The 23,198-nt window shown below is 31.7% G+C and overlaps 1 protein-coding gene across 1 annotated transcript in view; it reads left to right on the plus strand.

Moving 5' to 3' along the window:
- The window catches only part of ELP4 (elongator acetyltransferase complex subunit 4), a 209,770-nt gene that overhangs the window by 68,815 nt on the left and 117,757 nt on the right, over positions 1–23,198 (plus strand). Inside the window, exons 6-7 of the mRNA XM_032488404.1 lie at positions 5,468–5,552; positions 9,549–9,737. Coding sequence (XP_032344295.1) covers positions 5,468–5,552; positions 9,549–9,737 — 274 coding nt within the window. The remainder of the gene's footprint in view (positions 1–5,467; positions 5,553–9,548; positions 9,738–23,198) is intronic.

Below are 23,198 nucleotides of genomic sequence, written 5' to 3' on the forward strand. Positions count from 1 at the left end.
TAAGTCAGAGAAAGACAAATACATTATATATTGTGTATTATCACTCATCTGTAAAGTCTAAAAATAAAACAGATGAATGAACATAACAAAACAGAAACAGATTCACAGATATAGAGAACAAACTAGTGATTACCAGTGGGCAGAGGGAATAGGGGTAGGCAAGATAGGGTAGGGAGTTAAAAGGTAGAAACTACCATACATAAAATAAAGAAGCTATGCAAGAACCTATATAGGAGCATTTGACTCCACTAGGACCTCCGTACCAAAGCCTGCCATCTCTCACTCACCTGACTTATTACACTTTCAACTCACTAGCCATCCCTGGTCAATTGATCCCTGGTCAGTTCTTATCTCTGCTTCCTTGCCTTTCTGTTGCTTTGTCTCACTTGCTCAGCAAAACTATTCTGGTTAAACAGGACTCTGGGTAAAAAGGTAGAAAGTGGTGGTTGTGGGGAGGCAAGTGTATGAATTGAGATTGTACAAGGATAGCAGTTATTGATCATGACAAGGTCTAAGATATGACCATAGGAGTGAGCACTTGTAGGTAGGATGGAGACAAGATTGTTGGAAGAGATGATGTTAAGAATTGAAAGGCCAAGATGTTTGAAAGACCAGTAATGACCCAGAGTTGGATAGGTGACAGCAATAATATGGGTACTAGAAGGCATAATCTAATGACTTATTTACATCAGTAATTAAAGGAAGTCAGAATAACATTGAATTGAATTATTTTTCATCAAAGATCATAACCTCTCTCAACAGGGTTCCTGTCAGATTGTTTTGTGGATACATGCAATTCTTGCATCCTCATGTTCTTAGTGCTTTCCCAGCTGTGGTCCAGAGATTTGTGCTGGTCATAGCCCTCCATGGCGCCCCTAATATATTCATAATCCCTATATGTTCTTCTCTTAGTTGAGTATCCATGGTGAAAAGAATCAAACTCAATGCTGTTAGGCAAAAAGCATCAGAAAAGAAAAATCAATAGATGACATTCTTCAGGGTAATAATAATGTGATTTTTAACTTGAAAATTACTTGTGAATCGACTTCACAGTCTTTATAGTCACATGCAAATTATATGCTAATATAACTTTAGCTTAGCAAACTATTTTATGCAGTTAGTTGAGACATTTAATATTGTGCCTACTGCCTTATGAGTATATTTCACTCTTTGTCATAGATAAATATCTCAGATATATGTGTAAATAGATTTTAGATGATACAAATCGTATTTTCTCAGTGATTTGCATAATGTCAAAAATGCTTCATCTTTAGTTTAAATTAATCCTGATTGGTAGTGAAAACAGTTTCTCTTCCAAACAAGTAGTTAAATCAATACTTAAATGCACCGAAAGTTCTTATTTTTAAAGACCTTGCAGTGAATCATTTTAATGAGAAACATCATTCTTAAAAAAAAATCATTTTTAATTGAATTACAGTTAGTTGCAGTGTGTCAGTTACAGCACAATGTCCCAGTCATACAAGAAAAATCATTCTTGACTCATATAATTTTAAGTCAGAATGGACATCAGAGGTCTAGTACAGCTAGTGCAGCTCCTTCAGTTTACAAATGAGAAAATTTTGAAGCCCAGAGCAGAAAAATTAGAGAATTTGCCTCAAATCACACATTTTGCTACAGTTGTTGGTACAAATAGAACGAGAACCCAGATCTTGAGCATACTTTCCACTCTGCTATACTGGTATCTAATTGGTTTATTTAGAAGTCTGTGCTTTTCAATATTGAAATTTTTTTTTTATAAATCATGTATCAAATTAATGCAAGTGAGGCCTATAGGTGAAGTTCTCACCAGTGCAACTGAAAGAAAAATACCTTCCTAAAACTATACATCTGAATACTCTGACTATATTGAATGGAGCCATGTTCAAATCTCATCTGAACCACATTAAGGTATCTGAATCCACAGACTTTTCATTGAATATAGATCTCACTTTGAGGCTTTATCTTAAGTTTAACCAAAAAAGAGGTAACTTGAAGTTTTAGATAACTTGAATTTTAGGTGCCACTCTGTCGCTTAATTGTTGTACAGCCATGGGCAAATCACTTAGTCTCTAATGGTTCTTAATTTTCCCAACCATAATATGGAGAGAATGACTATGCTTACCTGACAAAGTTACCGTAATTTAGATCAAATGTTATGACAGTGAAGCAAACAGTTTTGAGTATTTATTATGTGCCACTTTACCAATTGATATAATTAAAATTAAGTAGTTTTGTTAGAAACAAACTCAAGAGCTTATTATCTATGAGTAAACTTTTTACTTATCAACTAGTTAACTTTACATACACTAATTTTATTTCTGTAATTTATTTTTTTCACAAATAAGATCTTGTCTCCTGTTACCTAAGCTTTTTTGTTGTTGTTGTTACATTTATTCTTTGATCACTTTAAGACTTTTATAGTTATTCCTTTGTTCATTGTTTGAGAAACTGCAAAATAATTATCTTTTGTTTATTATCTACTTGATTTCTTTTCTAGATATACTACATCTAGTTCTTTTTCTTACAGTAATTTTTAAAATATTTCTTAATGAGATTGAATACAAAATTACCTTTCACAGGAAAACCAGTGCCACTTGTTGATATAAATTAATGTTCTCTAATGCAAGTATCTATTGACGTCTTACTGAAAATCAGGGGAGGAGGGATATTTATAGGCATGAAAGTCTTGGTGGTTTTTTTCTATCAACTTTTTAAAAAATGTTAAACTTGATCATCAGAATATAGATTTATATTGGGTGACTGGGCCCCTTTTATTCATATATGTATATTAATATAAAGAAATTAATTCCTGTCAAACAACGTGTAATATAATAGCAGACACATGAATAATGTCCTTGGACAATTCAATTTTTTTAACCAAAGAAAATTTTAAATGCTTCGTATTTTAAAGGTAAAAATTTAAGTTATAATATATATAATAATCATTTTTATATTCTTTGTACTGTCATAGTTTTAAGTACTTTGTGGAATCTCAAGATAGATCATTTTACTATAAAAGTTGTTGAAAATTAAGAAAACCAACAAAAATAGTATACATGATTTGAAATGCGCTGCCTTTGGGATATGTTGTAAGCACTATGATAACCTAACCTTTGTTAAATGTTTGGAAACATTAATGAGGAAGCCAGGTCATATTTGTAACTTGGTTTCCTTCTTGACAACTCCTGTTTATGAGTTACTAGACTGCTGAACAAACAAAAGACAACATCCTCAAAATTAAAGGGAGTTAATTTTAAAATTTTTAGGTGATAAGATATTTATTTTCAGCAAAAAAAAATTACTATAAATATTGCTGACAAGGAATGTATCTCATAGAAATTAACAATACTTAGTATTTTAATATTAATACCATATAAACTAGTTCAGTTTTTAAAGTTCTAATTCCATGTATCAAAAAATGAACATTCTCAATTAATATACCTAAGTGTATTGATTTTTCCCATTTATTTTGTCATCAAAATACTTACTTCCCTAGAAATCTAACTAGTTTGGAGAAATTTATTTTGTTATAAAGTTCTAATCACTGTTAGTGATTGGATTGTTTATGTCAATGTGAAATAAGGAAAGAGACTAAAATGTATTTGGCTTTTTGTTTTTACAATTCAAAAGAACCCTCCCCCCTCCGCTGCCCCAAAACTTTGAAGAGAGTCTTAGATCTACTATAGTTATCTTAGGCTGTGAGAAGTTGAAATAAATAACAGGTCATGTCGGTTGGTTAAATGGTGGCAACTAAAAAATTAAGAAGTAATTTATGTATGTGGTATTTAGTAATGTGCTTCTAGAAAACAGATTTACTACCAAGTACTTAATGCAGATTTTGTTATTGAACAATTTTGTGCAGAGGGAAAATGCTTGAGAAACTTTTTGCATATATGAGATAATAATGGTCTTAGGTAAATTCATTATTGGTGGATTAAGATGCAGTGGATATGTTTTTGATCCACCCTCCTTTAACCCATAGTGACATTCGTCAAATGGTTGGCTGGAATTCATTTCATAATCTGGGACCTTGGAGCAGATTTTAGCTCCTGTGCAAAGCTAATTGACCCAAATAGGAATTCAATCTGCTGTGTTCAAACAGCAACTCTGTATTCTGAAAGTTGAGCTAGCCAGGACAAATACATGGTAAGATACAAAATAGTCACATCTTTGTCCTTATGGAATATAATTATTTATAGACACATTTCCTTACTCAGGAAAGTAGAAAAATGGGTCTGTGTAATTCATTGTATTTTCATTGAAAATGGAGAAATAAGCATGTGAGAAATAACTGTACTACCAGATCTTTCAATTGGAGCAATACCTGTTTTGCACAGAACACATTCTTTTCTCTTGGTTTTCTTTTTTGTTTTTGATAGAGAGGTGCTTTTGGGCTAAGTGAGACTGTTCAATAAGATGTTTACAGAGATGTGCATGTATTTTTTCTGAACCACTTACCATTGATTTTGCATGCATTGATTTAAGCAGTTTGCTGCACTTCCTAACTTCTTATATCCTTTAATGTTATATGAATGCTTCAAGTTATATTTCCTTCTTTCCTTAGGACAGACACTTCTTCTGCCTATATGATCCCTTTACTTAGGGTCACAGTAAACCAAATACTTTTTTATTTTTAAGGTCATCCACAGCTTTTTGCAGTATTAGGCACTTCAGTGTCTATGAAATTGCTGTGCTCCAGAATTTCATCATCATGGCGTTTAATGGTCAGACATAGCACACAGATTGTCCATTATGAAGAATCTTAAACTCAGTTAATGATTTTCTTCACTCTTACTAAATTTTTGCTGAGATGTTTCATAGTGTTTATAAAATACTTTAAAATAGTAATATTAATGCTTATAGTCATGTGGGAAATAAGTTTATCTTCTTAAATTCATGTATTTGTTTTCTTGTCTTTTTTACAGACAAAAGTGGAGCTTATACTCACTTCCCTTCATTTGTCTTAAAACATCATGTTTTTGAGTTTTTGAATTACTATTATTTTAGCGATTCGTTCTGAGAAAATTAAAACTTTGATGGAAGATGAGCTCAGGTGATCAGGACATTGATTCAGGTGTACTTGGCACAGCAGTTTATTAACTGTGTGTTAATTATCTATGATTACTCCTGAAAAGCTATGGTGGCTTCATCTTTTAGGTTTTCATTAAATCATTAATTTTCTTGGAGGTAACTAAGCCTGACATAATTAAGTCATCTCAGTCTCCACAGATTTTTATCTTCCCATGATGTCAAGAACACTGAGCTAGTTAATATAGGGCATTGCAAGTTATTCCCTGGATGTATTGACTTTTTATTTTAAAAATTATTTATACTGTTTGGCTCATCTTACATTTAAGTAATCTCATGAATATATACCTTTTAACTATTTATTTAATGTTTTAGCTTACAACTTGTATTTCCTGTGTAATAAGCCCATTTATGTATTCAAACCACTTCTTATCAACAGTTCTTTGACCCATGGCTACCTAAAGCTGCTTCAGTTTATCCAGAACATCATTTATGAGGAAGGATTTGATGGATCCAATCCCCAGGTATTGAGTACCTTCAAAACCTTTTTATAATCATGTATGTAATGTTGTTTCCAAACCCTCTAGAGGTAGACCCAGAAGGTCTTAGAATAATCAACAGTGAACAAGCTGTTTCTAAGCAGAGAAGATACAAATAAGCAGAGCAAGGCAGCCTTAGTTTAACTGTGTATTTAGAATTTTAGCTAAGTTCTCAGTGGATGCACATAAGATGTTCATATACACTGTCAACATTAATTATTTTTAAATATGTATTTGTAGTACCCAGAATTAATAGCCACAGTTTGAAACTTACCATTAAATCTGCAGGACTTGTACTTTCCTATCTAAATTTTTTATATTTCTGTCATTCAGGCCTTAATCTTAAATTATCTTATGAGTAAGAATTATTTTCAAGATTTTATTTACTATATTATGCTTTGAATTATCTCATTGAATAAAAGATGCATTTTTATTTGCTATATTAAAATATTTTATAATAACCATTTCTCTGTCACTCTTTTTTAAAAAACTTTCTCTGGATTAAAATGTTCTGGTTAGTTTAACTTAAAATGAGGGAAATTTTATTTCTAGATAGCATGCCTTTCACAATTCTTCCTTGGTGATTTTAATTGCTAAAGCTGCTAGAAGATTTGTATTTCCTTTATATTATTTTAGCAGAATTATTTCCAGAGCACCATTGTTTTCATTGAAGGAGACAAAGAAGCCAAAAGTCTTGGTTTTGGCATTATCAACTACACTTGCTTTTAATTCATAGCATAGATTTTTAAATATTCTTATAAACTTTGTCACTATATTTAACACTTTGTCCATGGAAAAATAAATACTTTTAAAATTTATTTTGATCACAGGTTAATAGCAGGTTGAGAATACTTATGTGTGTTTGGCAAAGCACAGAGATTCATTTACAGATGGCTTTTCATCCATGTTACAGTTTTTGTGATGGCCCATGGTATTTAATACAATTTTATTTTGCTCATTGTTGCTCCATTTTTGGTCCTAGCTAAGATTTATGGGCACCATGTCTTCTCTTTGGTGGCAGTGCCCGTCTGGAGAGGTAAATTGGTCCCTGACAGACACCTCTCCCTACTCGCTCTGGTAACTATGGAAACAGGCATGTCATAACAGTTCCTATAGTACAGTGTGCAGAGCTGCTGCTCTTGCAGGATGATGGCACATCTTTTAAGAGCAAGAAATTTTCTAAATGCAAGAAAAGCAAAGGCAATAGCAGAGAGATACACTCATACTTACATGTATATCTATATGTACATACACATATACACACACATCCAAAGAACCTTTGAAAAGTAAGCTATTATTGGAATAGAATGAAAGATTTGTTTTCTTAGTTGTTTATTTGAGTGTGAATCAACACCATTTTCAGTAAACAATTTTACTGGAAAAATTTTATTTCATGAATATTGACAGACAACAAATGGGAGCTGGTTTGGGTCTCTGAACCAGAGGTTCTATACCTACTGACTTTCATTAAGTTTAAACAGGTTTGAGATAGGCATTTTTATCATGAATACCAAGAAGGCTAAAAATAAAAATTTAATTAAAATATACCAATAAGCTGTTATAAATATATATTTCTAATTTTATAAAGACTAAAATATTGTTAATGAACTTCCATAATCTTAAATTATGGATTATATCACTGGCTAAATTATCTAGCTTTTACATCTGTCTCAGAAACTTTAAATGATTTCCAGAAGCCACAAAAATGCATCTAACAAGCTACTTCAAAAAATAGTATTCCTGAATCAAAATAATATTCTGACACTGAAATAAATCCTCCTTTTTAAAAGGATATTTTCATCTTACTTTCTCTATCACTACATTTTCTACTAAACTAAACTAGCTGGTGGCAACAAATATAGATAGATTATAAGACACAGAATATTATATACTACCATATAATTAATATTGGTAGTAAGTAAAGTATTGTAGCTCATCTGTAAAGATATTTGGAAAGGAGACATTTATAAACTTCTGTCATAATTTCATTTGTTTTTAATTTTTGACTCAGATATCTAAGAAATATATAATAAATGAAGTTTGAACATTGATTTTACTTAAAGTACTAGATTAAATATTTTAGATCTCATAGAAATAAATTTATTTATTTACTGTTCAGCTATCAGCAAAAGTTAATTTTTTAAATTTTATTATGCCTCATAGTATGCCTGCCCCCTGGTTATACAGTGTAGCAAAGGAATTATATGCCTCAAACAATACAGGAAATGCATGACTCAGTCTTTGTTTTTGCAATGCTATCATATTTTAAAATACGGAAATGTATCTTCTGTGTAGAAGTATTATGCTCAATTATGTTCTGATGTGCTGTGCACCTACTTCACTTAAATTCTTACCACTTATTCATTCTTTGACTTAATATTTTCATTCTTTGCAAATGTGTGTATCAGTGTAACTGTCAAAGTCACTAAACTGTGGTTCTCCTGTGTCTGCACCTAACAGCATTTTTGTTATAAACTTGTAGCAGGCACTTTTTGATACCACAGTAGTAGACAGTGGTGACTGTGGTTAAAATACAGCTGATCTGTAGTTTCTGAAATGTTAGCAAGGTAAACAATATGACACTGCTCTTCTTTTACCATTAGATTTTATTCTGATATCTAGATTTTGGGGGGAAATTTTGTCTCTCTCTTTTTCCAGACTGTTCTCTCTGTTAGGAATCTAACTTAAGCTACAGTTCATGAGATAACACATTTAGGGATGGCAAAATGAATTTTAGTCTTACCATTTTGTTTAAATTCTGAGTTTCTAAGTAATAGAGAAAAATGAATAACTTATGATCTCTCACAGATACCTTACAAGAATTCATTAGAAACTTATTTTCTAACATGTACTATGATGCATCTTAGTACTTCATTTTATTCAAGTAATGCAGGATAAAAAGAAAACAATTTTTATAGACTGTAGAGGATCACAACATATGGTATCTTAGGTGGTTGTCTGTTATAACCTCAATGCAGCCAGCAAAGAAAATTGGACCAACTGCCTTGTTAGTGTCATTGTGCTTCAGGTCCTTGGAGTGAGGAAGTTTTTCTCAAATGTTCTTAGACCAAATTCTTCTTTTTTTAATCTCATTCTTATAGTTTCATTCCAGGCCATTGTATCACTTTACATATTTGAAAATTATATGATCTCATAGAGCAATGTTCTATTCTAAATCACTTTTTATTTTAGAGATGAGTAAACTAAGGCCTAAGAAATGTATGTGTTTTGCCCAGAATTATACATCTACTTACTTGCACAGAGCAGACTGTGAGTCTCTATCTTACCTATCTTAATAGCTACTGTTCCTTTAGGTTTTCCTCTTCTAACATTTCAATGTTTTATTCATTCTTTAACCTTTTGTCAATAAATTCTCCTTAAAAAGAAATTATTATTTTAAAACAGCTTCAAGAAGAAAAAAATAAAGGCAAGTGTAAAATGTAAAACCCCAAAACATACATTTTTAGACTTTTCTCAAACAAAATAGTAGGCAGTGGATATGATAGAATTTATCTAAGAAATATCGAGCACTTTGTCCTTTATTGAAAGATAGAATTTTGTAATGGTTTGTAAGCATTCTAGTTTAGATTCTCTTTTTTATTACCCATGATTTGTTATATATTACTTTAATTGACTCAAAATATAATTCTTAGAGCAGTCACTGTTAAAATTTAAAAATGATGAAAAAGATTGTGAAAACAAAACAAAAAAAAGCTTGAGGCTAGTGATACTCTTCAAATTTTCCAAAATTAAAAACAACAATAACAACAACAAAGCAGTTGTGCCATTTTTTTTATACTCTGGTGATCTAAAAGATTTCCTTTATATTGTCTTATTATGTAAAGCTTTTTTACCACATCTGTTGACATTATCTCCCTGATCTGTTTTGAATAAAAATAAGAATGGGCAGATAAAAGTAAGAGAGGTATCCTGTTTTCAATAAAACTTGACGGACTTTTCCTCTCTCTCACTTTCCTTTAGAAAAAACAGAAAAACATTTTAAGAATAGGAATCCAGAGTCTGGGTTCACCTTTGTGGGGAGATGACATTTGCTGTACAGAAAACAGTGACAACAGTCATGGTCTTACAAAGTTCCTCTTTGTTCTCCGTGGTCTTCTGCGAGCCTCTCTTTCAGCCTGTATCATCACAATGCCAACACACCTTATCCAGGTAAGAGCTCCTCAGAACTATTTTTCCCCGACTAGTGACTCATACTAAAGAGCAATATATAAATGCTTTATTAATCTGATGAATTATTTTCATGTGCCATTTGGATAAAAGAGAATTCAGATGCTTGAAATGCCAGAACAGCAAGATGTCTTTTAGATTAGATTATTCAATTCTTGCGTATTTGTGGTTTTAACATTCAATGAGTATATGATGATTTCACCCTTACTCATTTTATTGTTTTTTTCTTTGATGTATTGTGAAGCTAGTATCATTGTGATGTGAGGTTGATTTTACTGTGGTATCTTTTCGTTGATCATAAAGCTGATAGATCTTGAAGAGATATTTTTATACCCATGTTCATAGCAGTATTATTAACAACAGCTAAAATGTGAAAGCAACCTGACTGTTCATTGACAGATTAACAAATAAGCAAAATGTAGCAAATACATACAATGGGATTCAGTTCAGCCTTAAAAAAGAAGGAAGTTCTGACACATGCTACAGGAGGGATAAATCTTGAGGACGTTGTGCTAAGTGAAATAAGTCAATCACGAAAAGACAAATACTGTGAATCCACTTATATGGCGTACTTAGAGTAGTCAAAGTCATTGAGACAGAAAGTAGAATGGTGGTTACCAGGGGCTGGGTGGAGGAGAGAATGAGGAGTTATTGTTTAATCAGTACAGAGTTGCAGTTTTACAAGATGAAAAGTGTTCCGGAGAAGGCTAGTGGTGGTGATGGTAGTGCAACATTATGAAGGTATTTAATACCACTCAACTGTACAGTTAAAAATGGTTAAAATGTTAAGTTTTACATTACATGTATGTTACCACAGGAAAAAAAAATTGAAAAAAAAATGCTAATCTTAGTAGGACTAATTCCCTTCTTCCCTCCCTGTTTCTGTGTATATTCCTCTTCAAGCTACACTCTCAGAAAAAGAGACCAGTCTTTCCAAACAAAAAGAGGGGTCTTTGTAAGATTTCCTCATCAGTTCAAAAAAGTCCTTTTTTTTTTTAATTGAAGTATAATCAGTTTACAATATTGTGTTAATTTCTGGTGTACAGCATAGTGATTCAATTATACATAGATCTTTATACACATGTATATATTCCTTTTCATATGCTTTTTCATTATAAGCTATTGTAAGATATTAAACATAGTTCCCTGTGCTATACAGTAGGACCTTGCTGTTTATCTGTTTTTTAAATATAGTACTGAGTATCTGCAAATCCTGAACTCCCATTGTAATCACTCCCCACCCCTTTTCTTTTTTTTTTTAATTTTTTTTGGTGGGGTGTAATTTGGTTTATTTATTTATTTCAATGGAGGTACTGGGAATTAAACCCAGGACCTTGTGCATGCCGGGCATGCACTTTACCACTAAGCTATACCCTCCCCCACTCCCCACCCTTTTTCTTAAGAGCGTTCAAAGGGAAAGTTTGGGATTATTTCCACAGTATGTATGTGTCTATATCTATATATATCTATACATTTTTTTTTTACTATGACATGATAGTAGAAATAAGATATCTACAATGGATGGAATGTGAAAGTCAAAATAACTAAATCACTGAAATCATTTTTTCTAATGTATATACTAAGATGCTTTGATTTGGAATGAATTACAGCAGAGAAGTTTTGAGTTTTATTTTACTTCTCTAAGAAATAGCACTCATAACAATAATGAGAGCAGCTAGCGAATAAAAAACACTTTAAGTTGAGACCTGACAGTTCTTACAGAGTTTTTATGTAAATACTATTATTGCCTCTATTTTACATATTAAGAAACTGAGGTACAGAGAAATTAAATTAGAACAAGGTTAAATACTTGAGAAACCATAATTTGAACCCAGAAAATCAGATTCCAGTACCATATTATGGGAAAACTCTACTAGAATATGTAACAGATTTTTTTTCTGGAACTCATTCTCTCAAAATTTGTAAATCTCGAATCTTGACTCTTAGAGCTAGAAAGGACTTGAAGGGCTCATCTAAGCTAGGCTCCTGTCTTTGGACACATAAAGCATTATCTCTGTTTTACAGCTGAGGTATGAACTTAAATGACATACTCAAGCAAATCAAAGAAAAAAGAACTATGCTTGGTGACACTCCAAAGGTCTATGAGAACTTTGCATTTAATTAAATTAACAGAAATATCACAAATAATTGAAATTTAGAGTTTTCCAAGGAATGTAGTACCTGAATAAGAACAAACATATAAATCAACGAAGTAGAATTGAGAGTCCAGAAATAAACCTATACATCTATGTCAACCAATTTTCAAAAAGGATGCTAAGACCATTCAATGGGAAAAGAATAGCCTTTAACAAATGACATGGGATAACTAGATAGCCACATGCAAAAGAATGAAGTTTGGACCCTGACCTCACACCATATACAAAAATTAACTCAGAATGAATCAAAGACTTAAATGTAAGATCTAAAACAATTATGAAATAAATATATGTGTATTTATAATTTTTCTATTTATTCTAAAGGTACTTAGGCAAAAAAGAAAAGAAAAAATTTTTTTCTAAATTTTGGAAGTGATCATCATTATTGTTTAGAGTTTCCAAACCTATTGTGAATGTTTGTGACAGTGATTCCTCTAGCCTTTGTGTAAAAGGGAACAGCAGTAATACTATCAGAAGACCTCAAATCATCCTATGTGCACTATTGATTAAATAATGATTGAGATGATAAGGTAAACTGCATGTCTGAACAATAAGCAATGTTTGAAATTTGGTATCCTTTTATAACTGAAAGAGATAAAGTTTATACTTTTTAAAATACCAGTAAAAACACTATTTTGAAATGGAAGTAAAGAAACATAAGGTCAGACTTTGGTGATGAGTATACCGTAGTCTCTCCCTGAGACAGTTTTGCCTAGCTATCATATAATAGTCTTCTGACCCTAATATCAGTTGAAATTTATATATATATAAAATTATTCCCTTGCTCTTTGAACATGACACCCAACTACATTTTTTTATCAAAATATTTACAAAAATGTAAAACTTAACAGTTTCCTTAAATCAGTCATGATATAAATAGGAGATAAAACTCTTAAAGCTCTTAAGGACTGGCAAGGAAAATCACAATGTGTAGGCTATGGAGAGCAAATAAGAACTGGAAGCAGTAAGTTTACAAAGTTAATCAAAGATATATGCATACACAGAACCAGGGGACTGTGAGTTTACTTCATAAAAGTTTACATGGTGATTTCTACAGGCCAGTTGCAGTTAATATTAATGAACTCATGTGATACTTATAATAACCCTATATTGTTGGTGCTATCATTTCCATTTTACAGATAAGAAAAGAAAGGACAGAAAATTTAAGTGACTTTTCCAAGATCACACAGCTAGTTGAGTGGCAGGATTTAGACCTAAGCAGTTCCCCTCCAGTTACCATACTCTTAACCACCATACTATCCTGCTTATTCAGTGGAAGTACTAAAGTAGGGTCAAAGTAAAGAAACAGACTGTGTCAAAGTAGCACTGGATGATAGAAAGAGCCTGGGCTTTTGGAAGGAGATAGACCCAGTTAGTTACAAGGTCTCAGTCAAGTCCCAACCTCCTCAGCCTCAGCTTCATCTGTAAAAATTTGGAGAATTAGCAATACCAGTGCTGGCACATGCTAGGCACATTATATGTTAATAATGCATGATTATGACTTACACAGGCCTCCAAAGTTGAGAATTTGAACAAAGATCAGTCTATAAAACTAAGGTGTACGAGTCCATCAAAGTAATAGAAACCTTCAGCTTTCTGTCCCTGCTTGTGAAAGACGCTGACAAGATCTTCTCACAGGTTTAACAGGTGAGGAAGCATGGATGAAGTCAGATGGCCATTGAAATCTTAATAACATCACCTTGTTGTAACATGACTCTTTCTAACATACGTCAGCCTCCTCTCCACTATGACCAGTGCCATCCCTGCAGACTCTAAGTCAAGGTTTAAATGGTGATTGAATAATTTAGCTTATTCAATCAACAAATATTTATTGCAAGTACTATTCCAGGCATCCATGGGGATATAATAGTGAGCAAGACAAACAAGGTCCCATCCTCCTGGAGTTTTTCCAGCAAATGTAAATGGGAGGACGGATGGGGCAGCCAGTATATATAGGTATTTTGGATGCTTGAGCTTAGAATTTGATAGTAAAGTAGATTCTGGCAGGAAAGAGAAATACAGTGTGATATCCCTGGAAATTCTGTCATATACTTAAACATTTATAGATAATAGAATTGTGACACCTTTATTTGAATACGTTATATAAAGTAACACTAGATTGAAAGTATATAAATTATCTATTTCTCTTAGATTGGTAAAACAACCAATTGGTGTTCTTACTTGAGTTATTAGCATTCTGTCAGACTTGTACAGTAATGATTAGTTACCCTTTATTGTACTTTTGGCATGCTTCCCATGTTTAATTTCATTGTAGAGAAGGAACACATAGTTAAGGAAATTGCAAAGAGGGAGAAAAGTTAAAATAGGGAAAATAATGACATGGATTCAAAACTGACTTTAACTTATTGTTGTTATAAGACTTTTGCAAGTAGAGTGAAAAAAATTGTTTTACATTTGCATTTGAACTATTTTGTCTTCATTCCTCACAACTTTGAATTTGAAATATCTTATTTCCTTTGAGTTAAAGATTATATTCACCACAGCATAGGAAATAACAAGCATGCATTGAAACATGTATAAAAATAAATTCTAAATATCTGTGTGGTGAAAACACTAAGATTACTCATTGAATATATTATGAATGTCTTAAAACATATATATGTATAGTCTTAAACAATTTTCCATGAAGCAGTGATATTACTCATACTGTCTCTTGCTAGAATATAGTTTTAATATCTGCCCAAAGACACTGTATTTAAAATGTATGTGAAAATGGCCAAGTTAAATACAGACTTTGTTACATGCTGAACTATGGAGTAAAGTGTCATTAGAAGGAGCAGAACTACGGACGGCTCCCCTATACTCCAGCATTACTCAGTTCCCAGATCCCTGCTGTGTAGTTGTTCCACTCGCCAAGAAGCCTGTTAAAGAGCCCCCAAGAGCATGTGTACAGCCCTCCATGTTAATAGTTAATTGGTGAGGATGGCAAGATGAGAGGACAGCCGAACATGTGGTCTCTCAGACTCAAGCAGTAGACAGACCTTTAGTTATAATAACAGCAGCTGCTCACATTCTCACAACTCAACTGTTCAAAACTCTGTTGTCGAGTGGAGGTCGTTGTGGATAAAAAAAAAAAAAAAAAAAAAGGGAGAGAGAAAAGGTTACATCTAAGAAAAGTAACTAAAACCCTACCTTGAAATTCTTCCTTCTTTAAGGAAGTATGGACCATTATCTTAAGTATGAGAATAATATTTCAACTTTTAAAAACTGAAGTATTAATTTCCATATTAAAGGTTGTTATATTTCAGTTGCATTGAATATTCTGCTGCTTTTCCCCCATGTACTCAGAAACACAAATGCTTGTGCATCCTTCAAAACTTTTTAATGAGATTTTTTGCACAATGATAACTTTGAAGCTGTTCCAATAGGATACTGTTTAATTTCCATATCTAGCAAGATATGAAACTATAACGTTTTCTGGTCTAAATGAGGACTGGCTTACTATTAGCAAAATTTGTCATCCACCTCCAAATTATACAAATATTTTATGCCTTTTAAGTTAATTTTATTTTCAATTCCCAGTGACAGTTCTGCCTAAGAATAAATGGTAACATTTATTCTTTTGGGAAATAAAAACTTAGTTTCATGCCTTATTATGATTATATCGACAAGTTGAAAGGAAAATAAATTTCCCCTAGCTTATGAATTTTATTTACACAATCTCTGACAAGTTGTTCTTGGTTTGTATTTTTTACTGATTGAAAGCACTTTTACCTGAAACTGTTTGTCAGAAAATATTGAAGCACTTAGAGTTGTAATTAAAATAGGGAAGGTTATTTTTCTATACCTTTCTCACAGTTTTCCTTTCAAAAAGAAAATTTACTTTTTATCATTGCTAATGTATTCAAGCTGTCATAATCTACACTTTTAAGGCATATTTAAATATAAACAAGCTAATAAACTTCTCCTTAACTATAGTAATGCAAAATGAAAATTTCCTTATTACTGACAATAAAATATGAAATAATATTTTCTCATTTTACAATAATTCCTATTCTTGCCAGCATTTAATGTATTTGCCTGTAGAACATTAGTTGGTAAACTATTTAAACTTTCTTTCATTCAGAACAGATTTCATTTCATTCAGAACAGATTTTTGGAAATTAGCCTATAACATATTTTTATTTGTCATCATTGGCACTTGGTCAGTAATAGCCTTACTCAGTTTTTATCATATAACCACTATTTTCCAATAATTTGATCTGTGGAATCTTTCCCCAGCTATCTCACTGAAGAAAACTGTCATCAGCATTAGTTAGCGTATACCAAGAAAAATTCATTTTCTTGAAGAAAAGCAGGAAGGCCCTTACTATATTTCTCCTGAAAATTGAATGAGGTTTTATTTAGTGTGTTATTTTAATTGATAAATTTTCAAATCGATCTTCCATAATATTAATATATTAAAGCTTTGAACCCTCTAAAGTAAGTGATACAGTATGTTTTAATGTAGAGAAATTCAGAACAAACCTTTTCGCATCCATGAACTTTTGTGTTCATGCCGAATATTTTAGCATCTAAACTCTAAGTCAAGCAATGGATGGCTTTAGAACTAACCACTAATGTGGGATTATGAAATGTGGACTCCAGGGGTCTTGTGAATTTCTCTCAGTGTGAAATCTTTTATTCTTAAAACAAGAACTGAGAATAATTGCATGGTGAAGGAACAATAGACTCTTGTGAGTTTACAACTATAAAATTTTGGAAAATATTTTTTATGTAATTATTGACATAAGCATCATTAGAAGAAAGCATAACACCTTCTGTCATATAACTTAATCTATTTTAAATGATCCTTTTAAATGTACTTTATTAAGGAGAATAATATCTTAAATGGTCTTTTAAAATTCAGTTCATTAAGACTATTTAAGGATGAAAATTAGATTTAATATCTTGATCATGACTATCAGTTACTAAAGGATAAATTAAGATATTCTAGGTATCAATTTTTCATTAATTCCTAATCAAGATATTTTAACTAAGAATCTACCTTTAATTTTTCTATATCTTCTTGACTGTTCAGATATAGGTGGCAAGAAGTTAACATTTTTAAAAATTTAAAAGGAGGTAGTTTTTTTAAATAAACTGAATCATATTAAACTCATTTTAATTCTACACCGTATTTGTTGATTTCCAGTCTTTGAAAATAACTTCATACAAGTCTTCTAGGTTGTAAACAGAGTCTGTTTTTCTCTGCAATAACAAATAATACAAATGTGTTTCAACTCTGCTACTGTAGGCCTGGGATTTATTAATTTTTATAGCTCCAGGTTTTTTCCTCTGTTTCATTTTGCACATGCTAGTATCTGATTAATTTTTTAAATCAAATCTTAGCTTGTATGCATTATGTATCTAATTTGCTTTCTTGGTAAAGGATGTTTGAAAGTTTTTACACAGATAAACTCCAAAGTATCTGTAAACAGTTTCTGTCTATATAGATCATTAGTAGCAGTATCTGTGCCATTTTGTCTTAGTGTAAATATGCATATTAAATAAGGACAGGCTACTTAAAATTGGCAGTAATGTTCATGTACATCTTTAAGAGAAAAAAGTAGCTATTTAGAAACCTTTTATTATAATTATTCTAACCAAAGCATGTTCAATAAGACATAAAATGAAAAATAATTTTGGTTTTAAATATCTTTTTGCTTTTCCCAAAATTACTTTATGAAGTTTTGGTTCATGCAGTGATTCATACTATAGTTCCTTGTAGTGGTGGTGGTTGTTTAAGTACTATTTAGAGCCAAAATTTTTGAATATACTAGTGATAGAAACAGTGAAATGTCTTATCACAGTATGGAGATTGAGTCATCTGTTTGGGCATATGGAATCTTTGGCTGCTGGACTGCATAGTCTTTATAATGCCCAGTGTCCAGTCATGGACACAACTGTTCTGGGAGTAGAATCAGGGAAGGATTCTGTGTTCAGTCTCCTTGAACATGATAGAAGAAAACAGGGGGAAAGATCTTTAACATTATTTTTCTTATTGACTATCCTCTACTACATCATTTTTTTGTGTACAGAAAAGACGTAAAGTTTTATTTAATTTTGTATTAATTTTACAAATAAAATTACTAAGCTTTTTACCTTTGGTATTCCAAGGTTTCTGAAAAATACCTATGAGAAAATGAAAAGTTTTGAATTATTCCTGTTTATATACTTGGATGCATACCTTCCCTTAAAGAAAGATTACTGTCTTCAAAAGAGAGTGATACTTATTTCCTAATATTGAGACAAAACATGCTTGTAACTAATTGTAATTTAAAGCTGTTTAAGTACTAGGTCATATATTATATCCTAACAGTATGTTTTAGCCCTTTGCTATTAATCACATTATTATTACTATGTAGAGAGTTCCTGCTTCTTTAATAGTGTTTTCGCACCCTATGCAGTTAATCTTTAATGTTGGGGAGGACAGGGGGAGAGATTAAATTAGCCTTGTAACCTCTTTCTCTTCCAAGCTGATGATGGAAAATAAAAGCTCTTAGCCACAAAATGTAACACTTAGAATTAATATTTAATTAGACTAGCAAATTGTACAGTGTGGCTGAAAGCTTCCAAAGAGTTGTTAGTGCCACAATTGACCTACAGGTTTAATAATAACTCACTTCTAGAAGCAAGTGCCAGTTCAGCATAGCAGAGCCACTGTAAGAAAGTCCTGAGAGATTAAAATCAGCAAACCAAATGGCAGGCAGGGATTCCTGGGATGGAGCCTTCTGGAAAGCTGGGAGCTGGAATAGCTTTTAAGCCAGGATTCAGATGAGAACAGTGGGTGAAAAAGCTGATCCCTCCTGTTCTGGGAGCTTCTGGTTGTAGGCCAAAATCTTAGAACAGATTTTTACTAAATGTTTTTGCTGCAGCTATTAACTTACATTGAAAATCAAATATTGAATAATTTTTCTGTAAAATTTAACAAAATTTTTGTGTAAACATTAGTTCTTAATTTCTTACATATTAGTACATAATATCTGTAAACTCAGATCATTAGATTATCAGATAGGTTTGGCGCTGTACATCTATGCTGTTTTGCTGTGACATGCTGTTTCCTTGTTCCCTGTATAGTTGATTTATATGGTTCATTTCTATATTATTTCATTACGGGGCATTATGCAGAGCCTGAGAAAGAGACTGTGAAGTCTGTAGCCCATGAAATTTTTTTCTTCAAGAAAGTGTATATAACAGAAAACATAAATCAAAGGCATTTAAAAATTTTAAAGACCTAATATTTTAAAAGCAATGCTACATTTGCTTATGCTGCAATTAAATTACAAGATAAATAATTGGACCTCCTGGTGAAACACTGGATCCTTATATCTCTGAGAAATTAATCTGGTGAAAAATAGGATACCATGAATCTGAAAATGCTCAAACACAGAACAGCCAACTGAAAAAGGAGCACCTTACATAATTTATTGGTTATATCTTAAATAATTAAAGGAAAGCTAGTCATTAGTTAAAAATTCAAGCAGGTGAGAACCTTGCCAGCAGAGGGAGTAGTCCTGTCTTCCGTCAGGTTCCCATCATTTTCCCACCTGCCTCAGCTTTTTTCCCAGCCACTCTCCCATCTGGACCTGGCTCTGTCAGCCTGTTCCTGATGACAGGCTATAATTTTATACTCAATATGGGATTATTCTAAGCTGATTTTAAACTTCAGTATCTTTAACCTACCACTGCATCACAAACATCAGCTGGATGCTCTGTTTGATATTTGGATATTAGCAATTGTTTCTCCAGGCAGGGTGTGAGCTTTTGGACATCTGCGAATTGTGTTTTAAGGGTTTCATGTATAAAGTAGTGAGCAACAAATTTCTGATTTAGGAAGTTACCCATAAAAGATTTAAAAATATAAGCAAATTTCCATATGAATAATTTCTATAATATGAAGCTAAATGTTGTATAGTTTATGAAAAATGCCTAAAGTTAATTTTGAATATTGTGCCATTCTGTCAAGCCTATTTGTTACAGTGTTCACTTCATTTATAAGACTTTTCAGAATATGTAGGTTTTTAAAAATGTTTTATAGAGTAACCTACTGAAAAAGAAAACTGATGTAAACAACTGTTCTACAAAGCATATAGTATTTGAGACCAGTGTAAATATAAATAATATTTCTGAAAATGACATCATGTGTTCTTAAAAAAAAGATACTTCAATTTTAAGGAATCAACATTTTCATACCATTATTAGAATACTAAGTATATGATCAGATAGAAAACACACACAAAAAATGACTCCATTGCTTAATCCTAGTAAAATTTGGCAACTTACTGAGCAATTTCTTTTGGCCTTGAGATAAGTATACTTACCATTAGCTTCTTTGTGAATATGTTTTAAGCATTAGAAAAGGGAACCAAAATATGTTCCTTTTATGATTTCCCTACATGACTATCAGTATATGATGTTACCAAGAGAGTGTTGCAGTTAGAATTTTTTTAATTTACAAAAGTTACTCCATATTTTAAAATTAACTGTGTTTGACCTTGAATAAAGTTCAGTGTTAAATGTGGGAAGATTTAATCTAATACCTTCATTAAGGTATTAACATTATTATTAAAATTTATTAATACAATTTTGCTAAAATTATATTCTTTCTTAAACTCAAAATAATTATGAATATAATTATTTCCCCACTGTCAATTTTCCTAATAAAGTACAAATCTAATCCACAGAAGTAAGCGGAAACTCTGAGGAAAGCATATAAAAAGTTACAAACTGTATAACTTTTAATTTTATTTATTTCATAGTCTTGATTTCTATAGAATGGAGAACTTAACAAGCATGGAAAAACAAATACCTCATTAAATATTCCTAGATTATTCCTTTCATTCAAGTTTGTTTTTTTTTTTATTATGTGACAAAGAAAAGTCAAAAGCTCTAGTATGTTTATGTTTCTATGCATATCATTCCTCAGAAAAGGTTATTATAACCTGAACTGTTAAATAGAATACTTGCTTTTCTTGTGGGGATTCCCTCCCTGCCATAGAGACACACATTGTATCACATAGTAGGGTCAAGCATAAAGTAACTTAAATACTTCTGTAACTTTGCATTTTTAACTTACTAGTGTTTTTGTGCTGTTGTAGTCCCAAGTGTGCTGTGTGTGCCTGGAGCGGTACCCTTCATGTTGTGTTTGCTGTCTTTCTTATTTGAGTAACCCAAGAACTTACTCTGATTTGAGGCATTGCATAAGTGCTTTATGTCCGTTGGTTTATTCCTTTCAAGCTTCTTGATAATTAAGTGATTGGTTAATTACTTTTTAATTCTTTTGTTAAAATCTTTCCTTAGAACTGTATTTTACAGTGTTACAAACTGTATCTTTTCTATTGTTGAGATAATTAGGTCCAAGAAAATAAGGAAACATTCAGGGTTTGATGTCTGATTGTTACTTGGTTACTCTAAATAGATGTCTCAACAGTTTTTATTAGAAAATGGAGGTAGCTCTATATGGCAGTAGTTGAATTTTTATCTCTTAACAAAGTTCATAATTTTGGCTTTATGAGCTTCAAATTACAAAAGAGCATTAAATTAATCTTCCTTCATTAGAAATCTATTTAATGGATTTGGCGTAGCCTAATAAAAAGAGGCTACCTTTCTATAAAAATAAACATTCTGTGGAACCAAGCAAGGAACAATCAAAACAAAAACTCTGAAGTTTTTTGTGAAATTAAAATTGGAGTAAGAAGGTAGTCAACTGGAGAATCTGCCTTTTTTATTTGCAACAGCATTTGACATAATTTAAATTTTAAGTAATTAAGAAATGACACTGCAACAGAAAGTTTTAAGAACCTTTTATGTAACTTAATACAATGCTATTTGAGACTGCCAGCTAATTCTTAAAACTCCTGGACACTGGCTCTCTTCTCTTCTGGCTTCTCTCCTAGTCATGTCTTGGCTACTATCCAGAGCTGACAACTTTCACCCAGGACTAAAGGGAGATTTGTCTAGTATAAGAAAGATTTTTGAGTCATCCTAGATTTTCACATCCAGATGGGCAAGAAGGAAGGGGTGGCGGTATCATTATACACATTTGGGTGATGTCATTATGCCATGCATGCAGTATAACCATTAATTTACCCTACTAGTGAATCCTGAATGTTTTCAAATGTTCCTTATTGGCAACTATAATGTAACAACTTCAAAATAACCACAAAAATTATTCAAAATTTTTGTCTAAATAATAGAAACACAAATACCTTTACTTCTCCATTTCTAACTACATACATATACTGTAGACCAAAGAGGTTTCACATCTTGACTTATAAAGCACTTCGAATCTGTTAAGATGAGAATACAGAAATTCCAGTTTCAGAGTCGTTGCTAAAATCGTTGTGCTAAAGCTTTCTGAACACTGCAGACAATTTATTGTCCATAGTGTATTCCTCCTAGAGTGAATTGTGATTGTTACGCTTTTAAGGAGTTTTTTAAAGCTGTTAATTTTAAATTCTTTTAAGTAAATTCACCTTTATCAAAAAGACCATTTAGTATTAATATTAAAATTTGAAAGACCTTTTGACAATAGTGGTTTAAAGATATGATTATATCAATATACCATACTCCCTATGAATCTTGGAGGTATAGAAGTAATCTATAACACTAATTGAACTTTTTAAAAAAGTACGTATATGCCCAAGTATATTTTATGCTCCTACAAATAACTAAAAGACTGAATGTGTTTATAATTAAGATAAAGTTTATCTCATTCAGAAACTTAGATGTTATTCTTATATAATTTCCTGTGCTCTTTACTTTATAGACACTTTTCAGATATCTATACAACTTTCACAATTAATCTGGTTTGCTACATTTCATAAACTATTTTCCACAATTGCTGTGCTTACTGCAAAAGCAATAAGGTCACTGTTGAATGTAACTGATTTTATGGTAATAATTGAAAGTTTATTCTTGTTCTAATACTTCATGAAAGCTTTTAAAGTAGAATTTAGTTTGTAATAAATAACCAATGTAAACTTATGAAACTTAGAAATACAATAAATGAAATATATGGATCAGTTTCTGAGATTTTTAGATCCAGGCTGTCTGTATCTTTTATATTTATAATTCATTAGTTTCCCTCTGCAAAGTGGATAACTTTTTTAATCTCTCACAAATTTTTTTTAATCTCTCACAAATTACCTTAAAAACACATAATGTAGATAAATATTACAGGGTGTTAAGTGGTTTATTAGTAAATTTTAAGGTTAAATTAAGGGAAAAAAACACTCTCTGAAATAAACAAATGTCAAGTTGACCATTTAAATATGCAGGACCT

This window comes from Camelus ferus, chromosome 10 (assembly GCF_009834535.1).
Source record: "Camelus ferus isolate YT-003-E chromosome 10, BCGSAC_Cfer_1.0, whole genome shotgun sequence".
NCBI lineage: Eukaryota > Metazoa > Chordata > Mammalia > Artiodactyla > Camelidae > Camelus > Camelus ferus.